Here is an 18,818-nt window from a genome sequence, read left to right as displayed (position 1 = left end):
AATTGATATATCAATTATTGGAAAACGAGTTCCCCGGCTTACCATAACAAAACACATTGTTTGGCAAAATTAGGTTTTTGTTTTTTACATTCAACTTAGTTTCCTTCATGAGTGATACACTGATTATTACTTTTCGATATCATTTTTAGTCCGATTTGGCCTTTGCTTCAGTTTCGGAGATCATCTTTACATGCCTCGAAAATTTCTTCACAGTGAGCATTCTTTTCAGATCTGATGGCAGGAAATAGTCGCCGGGGACCAGATCTGGAGAACACGGAGAATACGAATGCAATACAAGAGAGTGTTTTGCGAAATAATGACTTCGCGTTGCAGAAGATTAGAACATTGCTTTTGAAATCCGTTCGAAGCTGCTGATGTACTGTTGAAGTAATTTTATTGACAATTTAGCATTAAATATTTTTCTTTACTTTACTCAACTTACTTCTAACTTTATAGCACTTTGTCACATTGTCTGCAACAGGGAGCAAAAGGATGTTTCCAAATGACTATTGAGAGGGATACGAATGGCAGGTACATAGTAGTCTAATAGAGCGGACATTTTATTGTAAAATTGTATATTTTGACTCTTTTCAAAATTTTACAGCAAAATATTCTTTCTAAATTATGCAAACATATTTTATCGAATTTAAGAAGAGTTATTACCAATCACACGTTTGGTTAGATATCTGGAGTGATATTCATAAAGACAGGAGTGATTCCACTTGCACAGCAAGAAACGCCGGTTAATTGTGATCAAAAGTGCGTTTTGTTGATAAAGCGCCTCGAAGCTGCCATCAATTTTTTGAGGCGGAAAATATTGATTCCAGCCACTGATTCTGGCTCGGAGAAGATGGCTATCAAGAAGCTTCAACTTTAATCTAACAAAAAATGGACAGTGTGGTATGTACCGCGTTAGATCTTATAATACAATATCCAGTGGGAACTCCAATAATTGCGGTGATATGAAGATTGGTAAAATTAACTTTTGCATAAGTGCTAGTTGCTAACTAACGCTTTCTGAGGTCCACAGAGCCCTTAACAGGTATGCGGAGCACCGACCCAGTTTGATTCGATTGGGGTAAGGATTGGGGTATGAATTCATTGGCTTTGCAATATGAACAGATACACAGATATGTCTTCTAATAAATATGTATAAAGTAAGTGTGATGCTATTGATAGTGTAGGGTAGTCAACGAGCTCAAAGCCAGGATTGCTGCTCTACTGGTAGAGTGAAAGCTCACCTCACCGAAATACAGCTTTCGGCGCAATACATCTTCTGCAACCTTAATTGTTACCAATTCTGTTTGAAAAATACTACAGTAGTCTGAAGTTAAAATTAATGTAGAGCTTCTTAACAGAAAATTATCTCTCCAACATTAAGTGACCAGAATTTTATTCTTTAATCTGGAGGTGTCAGATTATAATTACACTCTTTCCGTTCTAAAAATAAATGCAAATTTTGTGCTAATCTCTCCAAGTACGAAAGTTTATGCAATTTTTTTCATTTTTTACCAGTACCTGCCTCAAAATATGAAGGCATATCTATAGTTAGATATGTAAGAAAATACATTTACATCAGTATATGCATCTCTGCACTTAATTAAGAGTTCAATTTCATTACTTGGTATAAAAAATTCATTACTTGGCCTGTATTCGATTTCTTTTTAGCAAAAAAAAAACAAATCGAAAGAATTACTTCATTGGCCTGATGCGTGGCGAATACTAATTTAGGATAAAAGCCTTTGTGCGTAATTTGAAAATCTGCATTACAATAGCCTTTAACACGATAAGCGAGTGCGCCGCAAAATACATACTTATGTGTACTTGTATGTGCCAATACTCAAAACGTAGCGCCCAGTCAGCGAAAAACGGAATATGGGAACGAAAAGTTTTAATTGGAAATTTCATGTCGACTATGAATTTCAGTGGAAAACAATATGCAATGTTTGAAAAAAGGAATATCAATTTTCCCAATTTTAGTTTCTACACCTACAAAGGAATGAGGGAGGAATATACAATAGCTGTTCAAATTTCTGTTGACCCTTTTCAAAAAGCAGATTGAAAAATGTGTAGTGTCCGATTAGAATTATCAGTAAAATTTTAGCCGTAACTGATAGCCAATCTGCAGTTGCTAAGTAGATTTAGAAAAGCTCTGTTTGAAATATGTGATTTTCAGAAGCTTTCCGATCCCTCTTTTACAATGCCAAACTGGATTTACTCACCTCAGTTTTTCTTATAAATTTTATTAATATCTCCACTTATAAGCTGCAATCTTAGTAATGGGAGATGAATATAAGCTCCGCATAGTTCCTTTGATCTCTTGCAAATGGCAGAGAGAAAAAACTAATATTCGATTTGCTTTGTCAGGAAAATGTTTAATTATAATTATCAGCCAAACGGCAGTTGCTAAGTGAATACTAGGAAAACTGCTTAGAAAGCTTTACTTAAAAGTTGGGATTTAAAAAGCTTGTCCTTCTTCCTCTCTTTACAATACCGAAATTAAAGGTTTTTATTATAAGCAACGCTATACTGGGATCTTAAGATAATTATTTTCCTTATAACAACTACTCTCACAAAGCTTTATACAAAGCTTTATTCGAAAGCTTTGATATTCAAAAACATTCTTAAGAAGCTCTGTTAAAAAACTGTTATCTTTAAGAGCTCATTTTCTTTATCCCAACCAATCAAACAACTATGTTCAAAAAGCTTTCTTCTGAAGATTTTGTTCCTTATTAAAACCAATCGATTAAATTAAAAAGCTGCATAACTAAATAGTCAACTATTTACAAAAATCTTTATAAAAAACTGTACTTGAAAGATTTTTTGTGATCTTCAAAAGCTTCTCTTCCTTAACACAATCTAAGAATTAGCCATTTTCAAAAAGCTTTCTAAAGAGCTTAAGTTGAAAGCAGTGATCTTCGAAAGCTTTTCTTCCTTATCTCAGCTAAGCAATTAACCAGTAAAAAAAAAAAAACTTTTTAAAACACTTTGCATGAAAGCTGTGATTTTCAAAAGCTTATCTTCCAAATATTTCAAAAAAGCTTAAATTGAAAATTGTGATTTCCAAAGCTTAAAAACCAAGCAGTAAAATATTTACGATACACTTTATAAAAAGCTCTTGAAAGTTTTAATCGTGAAGTGGCTACTTTTCTCATTAAAAACGTAAGGAAATCACAAAAGTTCTACGAAAAGAACCACTTAGGCTCACTGTGTTTCCAAAATGAATTACATATATGTATGTACATATATATGTGATCTGGTGCTTACAGTGCATATGTATGCGTGTAAACGTATTTCGTTGCCCACTACACCTCCAATATCCAGTGCAAGTAATAAAGTTAACTAAAGTCCATTCGGCTGCGACGATACCCACGTATTATATGCATACGAATATACATATGTATATACGCAAGCACGTACGTTTATTAGTATGCAAGTATATACATGTATGTGCATGCATCCCATCGCCTACAATCAGGAGTTGGCTTCGCTCTGCAAATATTAACTGAACACATATGTACAAATCGTCATATGTATGTACGCAGGTGTATGTGTTGGACAACCAGAGCAATATATACCTGCCACGTCTGCTCAATCTATTTTTGCATGCAACAGAGTTTGTGCAACACATATGGAATTTATTGATTGCACACACGCAATTTAGGCTTCATGCGATTGTCCGTCGCCTGGACGGCGTTGCCTGTACATGTGTGTGGGTATGTAACGAGGTAACGCTCCTTGTGTGCATGATTCCATTGAACGTTACCGTTACCAGGTCCGTATATTTGCATGTGAATATGTGTGATGTTGTAAGCACGTTTGTGCGTTTATTTGCATGGGCGCAGATATTTTTTAATTAAAATGCAAATATAAGCTGACATTTGCTTAACGCATGCAATGCACAGCTGCACGCATACAACTACACACACACACACTCTCACACACAGCAATTACTGCATGACTATGCATTTCCGTGCAGTTTGGCAATAATGTGTGTATGACGGGGCGTATGAGTGACCAGAGTGCATTTTAATTTCCTCTTTGCTCGCATTTTTCTACACTTTTATGGCATAAATGAAGTCGTTACTATATTACTGCACTAAATTGCATGAGGAGTTGATGCGTACCACAGTTAATTTCGGCTGATAAAGGTATTTGCGCTTCTTATTTGTGTTTGTGTATAAATGTTGAGTTAAGTTGCATTGAAATAATTAGTCTAACCTCATTTAATGAATAAAAGAAGGACAATATGAAAAGAATGAAACTCTTCTGAATACAAATACGATATTTAATGCACTTTATATATTGAAAAAACACACACATATATATATATATATGTATATATGTATGTATATAAATATATAAACATATAGAAGGTTTAAAATATTTTATTTTCTAACAAAGGGGCACACCTAGTGCAAAATTTATAAAATAAAAGATAGGTGTTTTTGTTTTTTTTCGAATTTCTATAGTTCATACCTTCAAAAATAACATAACTAAAGTTTCTAATATTTTTAAGTATTTCACAATATATAGACTATTAATTTTTAAAATAATTTTTATGTATGCTATACATTTTTTATGTTAAAAGAAATATTGTCTAAATATTAAAATAAAATTAATAAACTTTAACATTATTAACGCGCCCCCAAAAATACAAACACGTTTTTTCGAATCACTGTTTCTAGAGTCGGTGAGGCAAATTTCTTCAAAACGGCTAGATCACTTAAAACCTTAAATATATTTCTCAGCTGAAAAATTAATAAGACTTTTAATAATATTTTCGATTTTTCCAGCCACTTCCTTCAATCCTTTTTCACAAAACAAGATTTTTTTTCAAAAATCAAAATTTTGACTAGCGTTTCGAATATTACCCGTATTCAGCTTCCGTTATAACCATTTATTTTTGGTTTTATAATTTCAAGTATATTCTGCAACATTAGATACTTTGTTTCGGAGGTGCTCTTGGATGTCGAGGATACGGCATTAAGTGAATACAAACGTTTTCCAAAATGAAGCATCCATTATTAGAGTACTTTAAAATACACGTATTTTATTTACACATTAAAACAAACAAATCTTCAAAAAAAATTCCAAAAAATTCTTTGTTTCTGTTTTGTGAATACACCCTCTTGAGCTTAACGTTAGTTATTCTCAATACTCGAATTAAATGCTCAAATATTAGTGTTAGCTTATGTTTATTGATACTCTCTTGTAGGATCTTCAACTGAATATTAACCTTAACTTACAATTTACCACAACTTAACCTTACCCTTAACCGTAACCTCACTTTTCTAAGCAGATTGCATTATTGCCTTAGCCAATAACGCACGCCAAATTTCTTGAAAATATCTTGTCAAATGAAACAGTTTTCCATACAATCACATTATTCCGACCATTTAGTTTGTGTGACTGCCATAGGTTACAGTAATCCGATATGAACAATTTCCTTGGATATTGCATTACTGATCATATTGAATATTGTTAAGACAGCTCATCAAACAAAAAAGCTGTCCATATAAACACTTGATCCGATATCGACCACTCCGACAAATATGTAGGTAAATAGCTCATTGATGAGGAATGAGCGATGCAAAAGTTTAGAACGATATCTCAAGAACTGAGGGACAAGTTTGTATATATATATACACAGAAGGCCAGAAAAACCGACGGACATTGCTAAATGAACTTAACTTGTTACGGAGAGCATTTATATATATTTATATATAAAAATTACGTGTCACGTTGTTTGCCTGCGATGGACCTTTAAACTACTGAAACGATTTTAGATTGATTCAACTTTGAAGATATGATAGTCGAAGCAATTCATAAATAATAAATACAATGAAAGCTGTATTAAATAAACGCTCCATTAAATGGAAGTTCTATTAAGTGGACATCTCCATTAACATATTGACCGGTCCCACAATTTGTTGATATTTATTAAGTAGAATCTATTAAGCGGTCAACTGTAATAACTGGACAGAAAGGTTTGTTCGTCAGTTTATGTTTATGGGAGATTTCACTGTATATATTTCTAAACATACACATGTACTCACAATCCCCAAAAATATATAATGTAGTAGAACTTCCATAACTCAAACTTCTAGATGTCGAAGTTCTTCATAAATTGAACTCTTGAATAAGCAATAGAAGTCAAATTGCATACAAATTTCCTGCCATAAGATTTTTTGGGAGATTATGGAGATTCGAGTAAGGAAAGTTCAACTGTAATTGTAATTTTCAGTAAAATGCCTAACCTTAAGAGTAATTTTCTCAATATCTGTTTAGCAGCCAAGATTAACCAAGATTCCTTTTTTCGGTAAAGAATCCTAATTAACTAGAACTGTCAGATGCTTAACCTTACTGAGAAAACAGCCTTAAATTCTATATTTTTTCCATTGGAATTTATTAGTATGAACAAAATTAAACCTCTAGTACAAACCCTTGGATTCTGATAGCAACAAAAAAGTTTTCGCTTTTATTCGTAAATGAAATTTTCATCGTAGTTAATTATATGAATAATAGTATAAAATGTATAACACAGCAACGCGTGGTCGGATCCACTATATACCTTATATGATCTCTGACGTTTCCTGTTGGGTGTTACAAACATCAAACTTAATATTTTATACCCAGTTCACAGATCGTATTAAGAATTTGGCACTATGAAAGCAGCTCCTAGAAGATTTTCCGCCATTCCTGTGTCATATTAAAACCGTCCATACCATGAATGCGGGCTTGGCCAACATTTTCGTCGGCTTACAAGTTTACAGACGTAGGAAAAACGATATAATAGAAAGCACTTATGTGTAAAGAAATTTGAGTTTTGGTTATAAAATAGTTATATGTTGGTTATAAATATATTGGTTATATCTATTAGCGGTAGCCGAAAATTTTATGCAAAACTCATTTCAGATTTTTTTGATGATATGTTGTTTCGCACTACCAAAAAAAAATATATATATAGTCACCTAAAATATTCATAATAATAAAAAACATAATAATTATAGAAATTATAATGTTTTTAATATTTATTTATTTTGGTAAAAATATTTTGGTAGTTTGATATCAACAAAGCTGCGAAATAAATTTATCATATAGTACATACTAATTGGCTTAGTCACGAAATGCCCAAAATGAACAATTCAAATATTTGGTACTTCAAATGGAGAGAGCTTCAGTAGCTAACTGAGCGTCTAATTGCGAGCTTGTTTATTTCCACAATAAATAATAAAATCTAAAATCAAAATGCGACTTTTCAAAAACGATCGCACGAAGACTTTCGCCTACATACATCTCATTTTGCAATTGAGCATTCACTATTCTAACACCACAACTGCCTTGGAACACCCACATGCAGTGTCAGTGAAATTAAAGAAAAGCTCAGATGGCTCTAAACGCATTGTGCTCAAAAGTATCAAATGCACGCACCTAGTACCACACACGAATATAGTCGAATTGTTCGATTGTCAATTGTACCGTCGTAATAATCGTTCATACATCTCGGGCGTGATGAGGCTCCGGCAACCCATTGCTCGCCTGGAAGCGAATGTTTTTTACCGTTCGAGTGGACAACTCAAGAATATGTTCAATATAACCTTTGATTGCTGTACGCTTTTAGCAAGTGGTCGACATAGTATCAAATTATTCGAGAGTCTTACACAAATTCTCTTCAGCAAGTTTAATGTGATACCAAAGTGTCCTTTGAAGGCGGTGAGTGGAAAATCTCAAATGGCGGTCAGTACACTTCTAATTGTTGAAGTTCTTTTACTCTTTTATTAGAATTTTAACTATACTTGCACGGACTTGGATTTGAGTGAAGCTGTATTGCCTGTTTATGTAGCTAGCAGAAGTTTCTTCGCTGGCTTATATTTTCGTCATCAGGGACGTACAATTGGAAAGGTCACGGTGGAGGGAAAAGTGATCACTTCAAATTTAAAGTTTAGGGAAAAATGAAAATGAAGTGCCGGGATTGTATTTAATTTATATCAGCAAGATTATACTTGAAAGTAAATACATGAAAACTTCTGTCTAATTTTTACTTTGAATTTTCCATCATGTTTCCAATTTACTAAACATACTCTACCTTCGTAATTCTGGAAGTTTGAATTCTTTTATTGCAATTTATACGTTTTATATATAGAATTAGTGACACAATCACCAAGTAATTTCGTTTGTTTTTAGTGTAATTTAAACACGATTTTGTACTGCGTAAAATATTTTGTGAAATTATATATCTTGCATTTTGATCTAAAAGTATTGGATATTGCAATCTTTCGGACAAGAGATTGATTCCAGTATCAAAAAATATGAGGTTTGGCCCCTGCAGTTAAAAACATGATGCAAGTGGGTTTGCACGTCCTGATTTGAGGTGAAGGTTCTTCTATCCAGAAAACTTTGCAGAGACCGAAACAAGTAACAGTCCAAAGGTGTCAAGTCTGGCGAATATATTGAGTATAGTAGCACATCTTATCCAAACTGCGATCAAACGTCGCACGACGTTGTCATTATCTAAAAGGCCTTTGAATCTATCTATCAACCCGTCAATAAGATTTTCCATTTCTTTGGTTTCAAAGCCCATACTTTTTTTGGAAGCATCATTTGAAATCCATCCAATACTACTAAAGCGCGTCTTGTATCCAACAGATGAATGTACACTGAGACCCTGTAGAATTCTTGGCACGTTATTACACAGAAATTTTCGCGTTTTGGTTGTCGGACGCAGATTCTTGGGTTTTCTTCGTCAACTTTCAGTTCTGCCGCCATTTTTTTCGTGTCTGAATAAATGGATCGAAAATGTTGATCAGCTTTTTGTCTTCGATTTCAAGCAGCGTTACAAGCAGCGTATCTATCATATTCCCCCATTTTCCCCGTCTGATTCCACCACTGTTATGTGGCACAAATAAATTACTAGATAAATCAATATAAACAAATCCAGTCAAATAATAAACAATCGCTATTCTAATTGGTATTGAGCGCAGTTATAATGGAATGCGTACTAGTATATATGCTCTGCTAAGGCCAAATAATACAAATAATTCTGCTGTATCTAGTAATTATTTGCTTGAACAAGTTTGGCGCGTCATATGTTTTTGTTATATCAATTGTAATCAATTACCCGCTAATTACATATAATAAATAATTGATTTAATGCTATGTAACGTCAGTTAGGAAATTTAGCTCACGCTAGTAATTGGAAAAGCATATCAAAATCGAAATTACAAATACAATGGCAATGCGAAGACGATATCTATTTGCTATTTGGTGTTTGTGGCTGGTAAATTGGTGAGATTGAAAGCAGAATTCGAGATGTATAACCAAACTATTTAGTAGTAATTGGAGCATTAATGCTGGAGAGTGATGTGTATGCGCACACAGACAAGCGATAATTCATTTTGTAACGCGAAGCTAATTAATTGCTACAGGGTGCTAACAAATATGTGTTTGTTTATGAATATGAATGTATATTTAAAACTGTAGATAAGACTTGTGCGGCGAAATTTTAGCGAAAAATGTGTGAAATTCATTGTGCTCGGTAAGTAAACAAAGTGATAATCACAGTATACAAATTAAGTGCCGGAAAGTATGCAATAATTTTTATTAATGATAATGCAATTTTGCTTATCCGCGCTCTTATCTCGGATTTCTTTTTGTTTTTGTAACAAAGATTGCTCTAGGCAGGTCTTGCTTATCACTTGCAGCTGATACGAAGAAAAGCACAACATAAACTGCATTTAATAAAATCAGAAATTAACTTGAGAGCGCCTTTGACTTTTAATAATGACAGAGTTGTATCAATTATTGGGAAATTTTCTATTTTGTCCTAGTTAGTTTAGTTACTGATTGTAAAGTATTTATACATTTACTGTATATTAAATTATCACAATTTTTGCAAAGAACTTACTGAATTTTTCGAATAATTGAAATAAAAAAAAAACAGTTTTAAAACTATTATTTAATCGAAAAAAGAAAATAATATTTGAACATATTTAGTAAATTCAAACATTTTTTAACATTCTGTTTAATTCGTAAAATTAAAGAATTTGTTTTAAAAAATCTACAAGAAAGATATAAGAAAATAGTAACTTCTTTTTCGAAATTGTGTAATACATTGTTTTCTATTGGAGATATTTTATTGAAATTCAATTTGTAAGTTTGTAGCTTTCGTCAAAACTCACTTTCAGTAACTGGTTCAATGACTAGGTAGGCAAATCAATTTTAATTTTATTCGCTTCATGCAAAAAAACTAATTTTTAATTAAAATTTTAAATGTTTGGAGTTGTTGGAATATACCGAACAAAATCGTTTTTAGTTTTTTTCATAATTCTTTCCTTCAGAATTTTACGAGACATGCTTTCGTTTTTAAACAGGTCGAAAAATGATTTTGTTAATTTTTGTTTTTAACGTTTGATTTTCCAAACGATACAAAATATCTTTTTAATAAAAACGTTATAATTAAAAAAAAATTTACAGAATTTTCAAGTAACGTTCTGAACATGAAAGTTTTGAAAATTCTTATAGTACATACATATGCCGGTCTAAAAGATTTTTTTACTTCAAATGTTTATACCCTGAGCAGGGTATATTAAGTTTGCCGCGAACACCCAGAAGGAAGCGTCGGAGACCCTATAAAAAATATATAAATGATCAGTACGTTGAGCTGAGTCGATTTAGCCATATTCGTCTGTCTTTCTGCCTGTCCGTCTGTCTGTATATATACGAACTAGTCCCTCAGTTTTTAAGATACCATTTTGAAAATTTGTAAACTGCATTTTCTCTTCAAGAAGCTGCTCATTTGTCGGAACTGCCGATATCGGACCACTATAGCATATAGCTGTCATACAAACCGAACGATCGGAATCAAGAGCTTGTATGGAAAACTTTCGAATTTGACGAAATTTGGCATGGAATATCGCTTAAGGTAATACGCATATTTACTAAAAGAAATGCACCTGTGAAGGGTATATTAGTCTTGGTGCAGCCTAAGTTAACGTCAAGTTTAATATTAAAAAGAAAAGAAATTATATCCATTTGCATAAAAAAAATGTAAATATTAATTTTTTTTTTCTAAAAATATAAATATTTAATTCTGTAGCACAGTTTAGACATTAAGACAATATTGAAATATTTTCACTTAAAACCTTTTTTAAACAAAACTAATTTTGTACTTATTTCTTTTAGAAAATAACAACATTAAAAAAATTTTTTTTTTATTTATAAATTACAAATAAACAATAAGTTTTTTATTTAAAGAATTTGATTTATTATTGTTCAAAAGCATATATAAATTCGCTAAATGCGATTTGCGATTTAAGACAGCATTAAAAAATATTAAAAAATTAATACTTTAAAACTAACTGAAAAATGCTTTTGGTTTAATTTTACTTTTTTTCGAACACTGGATTAAGTTAGGCTAATCTGGTATGCGAAAGAGCCACCCATAGACCAGTGCTTTGTGATACCAGATTGAGTTCAGTTCCTACTCGAATTTTAACAGAGTCTGCGGCCTCAATATCGATACCTCGTCCCGAGTATCTTAACGTGGGGACCCTAACTGCTTACTGCATAGTCTTGCCAATGCAGGAAAAGTGCATAAGAGATATTCCTTTGTTTCCCCGATGTTTTGCTCTAGACATTTTCTGCAGTCTTCTCGATCTCTCAGCCACATTCTGCGGGCGTGTGTCTCCACCAGACAGTGATCAGTTAGTATTCTGATCATGCCCCTATTGTTTCTTCTATCGAGTGCCAATAGGAATTTTGTGTACTTTGGATTTCTTTCGAATACTGTTTAATAACTTCTCTCTTATAACTCGAAAGGATTTTAGCTCTATACACAATTTAAACAAAATTAATTATTTTTTCTGTTGATTTTAGGTTTTTTATTGCGAAAAAGTTTTAAAATATTTTCTTTCTGTATTTTAGAAGAGTATTGACTATCGAAAAAAGTTTAAAGAAAAATTTTAATAAGAAAAAATTTGTATTTCTTATTTTCTAATTATTGTAATTATTTATAAACCTTTGTTTTAATTTCTCAACCTAGCTGCTATATTGGAAACCAAAAAAATTTACTGCTCAAAAGTAAGATAATAGCTACCCTAACTTAAGCTATATGTTTTTAATAATAAAATGTTTCGATAATTTCCAATACGGTTAAAAGTTTTGCAATTTTTAATATTTTCTTAAAGGGTCCGTAGGGTAATCTGGCTTATTTTTTTTACAAAAAGAAATTTGGAAAAAGATTATCCTACTGACCCCTTAAGGTACATTATTTTTTTAGATTTTTGTTTTCAATATAAAGTTTGCTTAATTTATTTTTGTAGATATTCAAAAATAAAATGAAGAAATGAAAAAATATGCACAGTTTTCATCGCTAGTGTTAATTTATTTCTGATATTTTTTTTACTGTTGCAAATTCCTCGAGTTCTCATAACAACTTCATAAGAATTACGTCTGTATAAAGTGATAACACGCCTCCATTCAACTTATTTATTATTATCGCTACAATTTCCATATATTGTATTCATTGAAAAGGCATGCGAAATTATCGGTAAACATAATGGTATTTTTAACTAAAATATTCCAATTTATTAAAAAGTTACTGTGAAGAATTTATTATCGATAATAAGCTTTTCCAAGCTATTTAAATTATTATACTAAAGCTTAGAAATTGAGCGCGGAACGGTTATCGCCCAGAAAAAATTTACTTTCCTTCCAGTTAAAGTTTATGTGTTCGGTTTTTATCGCTAATTGAGATCTTACAGTTACGAGCACCCTTCAAAGATTCCATGCTGAAATGACACTGACAAATTATGTTTGGCCAAAGAAAATGTAGAAGTGCTTACTTCTTGGCCAAATTCTGTATCATCCCAGTCAACTTTTCAATTGAGCTTTCGATTTCGTTTAATCTTTGAAAGAAAAATCTCATAAATATTTGAAGTATTTTACTATTGCTAGCACAATCACCTATTTGACAAGCTGCAAACCGAGCGTTGAGGAGTTCACGAGTTGGCGGTTTTTCAAGCAAATCACAAATGAAATAGAAAATATATTAGACTTGTAATTCAAATCATAATTACTCTACTTAATTTGCATGCACTTGTTTTATTACTCTGTATTGAATTTATTTCCGGAAATACGAATTGCGTCCACGTCTGCTTTTATGGCGCTGAACTCTTTGCCACCATCGAGGAAAATAGTGAATGCATCCTCGGCTGAGACCTGGATGACAGCCGTGATTAAGAAAAAACTGAGTAGACCCGTCAGCACGTTCGTCATCCTTAGACACATAATTGAGACTAAGCATATGCCAAGTGAAGTTCATAATTACAAGCCGAAATCAACGGTGCTCTCGTTCTCAATGAAACGTACGTACCGAGCAGCTGTGAGATCGGCGGCATAAGTACTAAGCTAAATTGATGTATATTTGTAGTTGTATATATATACAAATGCACGTATTTATGAACTATAACAAAAAATATTTTGGATTAATTCTTAGAGCTATAGGGAGAGCTTTTTGATAGCTTTTTGAAAGCTTTCAATACAGTAACGAAAATCTTTACAAATCATCCATTATCAATCAAGCTTTTATATGGTGTTTTGAATAATTATAAAATAATTAAAAAGTGAGACCTTATTCAAGGTTTGATTCCGCTCTGATATTAGTAATAACCTAAGTCATTGCTGCAACGGTGAGCTGGTGCTCCTTCTACGTCAGAGACGCTTATCAAGCAAACATATCCATACATAAAAATCATGGATCTGGAACAGCCCTTAATAATGTAAATAAACAAAGACTCAAGCAGAGCAAAGAAAAAAAGAAGAAAAGAGAAAAACTCAACCAAAGAGCACATAAGAGCGACATATTATATTTTTCGTAAATTGCGAAAGAGGAAGAAGACTGAATAATTGCTTAAGTTATTCTACATCAGTGTTATTAAACTTCAGATTCAGTTAATTTGGAAGGAAAGCTAGTATTAGAGAGTTATTTACTCATATCACCACTTTTAAGGAAAGTTTACAGATCTTCGAGCTTTTGGAGCTTTTTAATGGTTACTAAGTTCGGGAGGATGGAGTCATGTGTACATAAAAGTTTACTCAAGTGACGAAAGTTCTCTGACTGACATTCCCTTGGAAGTGGCCTGAAACGATTTCTTTACATATGACTCAAAAAGCTAACGACTTTAGGTCCTAGACTAAGTATCTTTTGGGTAGCCTAAGAACATCCGTTTGAAGGCGAGCTAAAGTGAGAAGACGAAACTTCCCCTCCACGGGATTATGCGCTGGGTTTGGGACCCGTACGTAAAAAATGCCCCCAATAAAGAGGACCAAAATACCTCTGAAGAGTACCTGGCAGTCTCCAGATCGAAAAGCCACCAACCAGATCGATCATATTGTGATAGACGGAAGACACGTCTCTAGTATTTTAGGCGTGCGTAAGCTCCGAGGTTCAGATGTCGACTCGGACAACAATCTTGTAGCGCCCAAGATACGCACTCGCCTCTGTGCAGCAAAAACCGCACGGCAAAAAACACAAGGAAGGTTCAACGTCGGGAAGCTGCAATCACAACAGATAGCCGAAAGATTTTCTACTCGATTTGCACTCCTACTCTCTGAGAGCACTCGCTGTATAAAGGAAATATGGTCAAAAGAATAGCTCGTAGGACGAGTAGTGCCGAGTCGCAGCGGAGAGAAAACAAGCTGCCTACCTCGCAACGTTACGATCGACCACAACGCGTGCGGGATGAGATAGATACCGAGAGTTGAAGAGGGAAACGAAACGAATTTGCAGACAGAAATAGAGAAAGCCCGAAATACTTGAGTATGAAGAGCTTGACAAGCTGGCCGATAGGGGTCGTGAAAAGAGGATCAACTCATCAACTCTTCATCAAATTTAAAGCTGGTTTTGAAAGCTGCTATCGTGCGACTTCTTCGATCTGTTGCTGGAGAAAATAATTCGAGCTGCAGAACTTAATCAATCAGGTACAATCTTCTATAAGAGTGTACAGCTGCTGGCGTATGCTGATGATATTGATAACAATGGATAAGGAAGCAATGCAAATGGGTCTGGTGGTAAACGAGTGCAAGACGAAATATCTCCTGCCATCATACAAACAGTCGTCGCACTCACGATTTGGCTCCCACGTCACTTTTGACAGTCATAATTTCGAAGTTGTACATAATTTCGTCCTTCGGAACCAGTATTAACACCAACAACAATGTCAGCCTGGAAATCCAACGTAGAATAAGTCTTGCTAACAGGTGCTACTTCAGATTGAGTTGGTAATTAAAAAGTAAAGTTCTCTCTCGACGAACAAAACCCCAACTCTATAACACTTATTATTCCCGTCCTGCTATATAGAGCAGAGGCATAAACGATGACAACATATGATGAGTCGAGAGGGAGAGGATTTCGAGAGAAAGGTTCTGCGAAAGAAACGATTAGCGCGCTGCTGTTAACTCGGCTAAACGTGTAAGCGGTTCACCGCCATTTAAGAAGAAGAAAAGATGTGACATACTTGTATGTATGTCACCAGCTCAATTTTTTAGATCTGAGCTAAGCAATTTGTGAAATTGTAGTTTGAAGTTCGCAAAGTTTTTAGTTAGTTTCACATAAAAATGAATTCACAGAAAATAGAAGTGAAGAGAAAATATATCAGAATCTCATATGTTTTTTGCCCACAAGTAGCTTTAAAGGTCTAAGCTTTTAGGTTAACTAAGGCTATATTGAGTTAAAAGCGCGATGCTAACAGGCTTCTCACTTGGACAGCTTAGAGCCGGTCCGTTATGGTAGTTAGAAACTCTGAAATTATTTGGTATTTAAATAAGGTTTGCCTCTTTTCGGTGCATTCGGAATGACGCTAATTTATCTGCGGCCTACACGGCTTTTAGAAACCTACGGATCTAAGCTTTTACAATCTTCTTCATTACTGAGCTGTAATGGCATAAATTGTTACTAATTAAAAATTATCTCAAAGAAAATTAAAGAAATTTTCTGGAATAAAAGTTTTTAAGGGAAATATTATTAATATTAAGATAGTTCGCTGAAAATGTGCTCTTATACCGATCGAAACTTAATTTAAAAATATATAAATACATAAACAAGTATCAGACAAAAAGTATACATTTTTATATTATGCGCCAAAAAATATGTCACAAACTGACTTTGCAATTTTTCCCACTGCTTTTGGGAATAGCAAAATAAACACAAACAGAAATCGGTAAATATTTTTGGTCACACACATACATATTTATAAGAACATATGCATATGCAGCTATGAATTCCACAGACATACATATGGTATATATCTATTTCAGAGGGCTTTTACATATGCCTGCGCTAATATATTAAAATTATTCATGAGAAGTTAATATTTTGCTATTGGGAATATGGTGTTACTACAAAAAATCGATGAATTTTTATTAAATATTAAAATTAAAATGCGGATGGCGCTACATTTTGCCTTTACATTTTTTGTGTAGGGCTGAGGAAGGTTGACGGCATTTTATTGTAAGCTTTATGTGGACATATGAGTATGTGTGCATAAGCAGAGCATGAGTATGTGAGTATACCATAAATATTGTACAATATACGTATTAAAATTTTCACATATCGTACTTCTCACATACTTAGGTACACACCAACTTCCGATGGAGCAATGTTAATAACCTGCCGCTACAAATTACTGTACATTTGTATGTGTACACCAACACACACATAGGAGTCTGCATGTGTATTTTTTAGGCAAAGAAAAATGTGGAAAGCACTTTTGCAGATTTGAGCTGATGCAAAAACGGCAAACACACATATGAAAACATATAATAACATTCACATATGTATTATGGTATAAAAACCGGCAAGCCGGTAAGTGCAAAGAACACCACCTGCGCTGGGAAGTTGTAAAGAAATATTTGCACACACTCACACACACATGCGTCCATAGATTTTGCAAAATGCGCTTCCTGCTCAAATGCTTACTCGCTACTAGCAAAGTGTTTGCACACTCGCACCAGCACCTCTGTGTACCTATGAACTTATAAAACGGCTTGTATGCTGCAATGCAGGAAGGTAGCATACATTTAGGTGCAGAGGCTGTTATTGAGGTGCTCTGTCGTTCACGGCGCAATCAAGTACTGCGTGCTTTTAGGTGCATTTAGGTGAGTTTAGTCCATTAAGTCCACACGCACTCTTCTACCCACATAGAAGTCCAAACTGGGTTTAGTTAAAAATGGTAATGCCTAAGGCAACGTGAAGTCTGTCTATATGCGAAAGAGTTCCTCAGTAGTGGACAGATAGGTCTGAAAAATTGCATACTGTTTTATTTGATGAAATGCCTTCATCAATTTGATCCTTAGATAATTACCTTAGTTAGCGCTTTAATATCCGAAATAACTTTTTTGATCCAAGAAGCTGTCATACAAATTGTTCGATCATTCAATCCTTGTATCCTTGTATGAAAACTTTATCGTTTGGAGAGATATGTATATTCACGAAATTTGGATCGAGTTTACGTTTAAGTCAGCGATTTATTCTCTGAAGAAAGTATTTAAATCGGATCACGATAGCTCACTGCTGCCACACAAACTGAACAATCGGAATGAAATGCTTGTATAGAAAACTCTTTCAGTTCACGAGGTATCATAACGAAATTTTGCTAGAATTATTGCTTTAGGCAACGATATAATCTCTGAAAGAATTGTTTATATCGGATCACTATAGCATGTAGGTGCAATACAAACTGATCGATCGAAATCAAGTACTTGTATAGAAAAGTTTTTTAGTTGCCGAGATATCACATCGAAATTCGGAAATTGTTAAGATCGGATGACTATAGCTTATAGCTGCCACATAAACTCATCGATTAAAATACATTCCTTATTTAAAAAATTTTTATTTGACGAGATATCTCAACGATATTTCGCTCGAACTATTGCTTAAGACTACGATATAATCTGTGAAGAAATGGTTGAGATCGGATCACTGCCATACAAGCTGACCGATCAAAATTCAAGTTCAAAAACTGCAAGGGAGGGTATTATATTTTCGGTACACCTTTTCTTATTATTGCTGGTACATTTTACTTAGTTTATATTCAAATTTTATATTTACATATATTGATCCATCATATCAGCTAATTGTCTACTTTTTCGGAATTATACATGAAAAATATTTAATGTTTATTTGTAACACAAAATCACTTCTTTACTACTTTGCAATAATAAATTTCGTTTTTATTTGGCACCATAATCGAATTGCTGATGCTTTTCGATCGGTTTGTGCGGTAATTGATTTGGCGAGTGTGCGCTGGTGCGTTGTTTTCGTTGCAGCATTAGCTGCAACATTAGTCAAGTCGCTTAATAAATCTTCTTACAGCCAACCGCCATCGCCCTTGTCTCCCTTGGAACATCGGCACTCCCACAGTGAAAAGTCTATGCTGTAGGTCTGCGATATTTTGTTCACTTTTGCATTCATCTTTTTCTGCACTGTGGCCACATCGTTAAAACAACCAGCGCGCGGCGCGTATAAACGACAACATTTTGAGGTTTATTGCCAATGCTGCAGTGTTGCCATGATCTGCGCAGCCTTTTCGCCTGTGTTGTTTTTATTTTTGTCACCACAGTCTTTCGATTAAACGGCAGTTGGGCACTTGGCACAGCCACTTTTGCACACACTAACTCACAAACACACACACAAGTGTGTGTACATATGTATGTAGGTATGTTGCATGAGCAACAAAGACAGCAGGCGCTGGTACCGCCATTGCAGCTGTCAAAGCAGCCATGACAGATGGCATTGAATGCAATAATTTTCAATTTAC

The 18,818-nt window shown here is 33.9% G+C and overlaps 2 protein-coding genes across 4 annotated transcripts in view; both read right to left on the bottom strand.

Moving 5' to 3' along the window:
- Positions 1–18,818, bottom strand: part of LOC120767249 — a 301,297-nt gene that overhangs the window by 72,740 nt on the left and 209,739 nt on the right. The window lies entirely within an intron of this gene.
- Positions 12,365–13,305, bottom strand: LOC120767252. The gene is made up of 4 exons (XM_040093107.1): positions 13,112–13,305; positions 12,967–12,978; positions 12,846–12,908; positions 12,365–12,791 (listed from the first exon to the last, which is right to left on the bottom strand). Exons 1-4 carry the CDS (start codon positions 13,288–13,290, stop codon positions 12,719–12,721), a joined length of 327 nt encoding a protein of 108 aa, XP_039949041.1. The 5' UTR covers positions 13,291–13,305; the 3' UTR covers positions 12,365–12,718.

The sequence above is a fragment of the Bactrocera tryoni genome, chromosome 2 (genome assembly GCF_016617805.1).
Source record: "Bactrocera tryoni isolate S06 chromosome 2, CSIRO_BtryS06_freeze2, whole genome shotgun sequence".
NCBI classification, from domain to species: Eukaryota; Metazoa; Arthropoda; class Insecta; order Diptera; family Tephritidae; genus Bactrocera; species Bactrocera tryoni.
The sequence above is the reverse complement of the archived record's forward strand: the minus strand, read 5'-3'. Positions and strand labels throughout refer to the sequence as shown.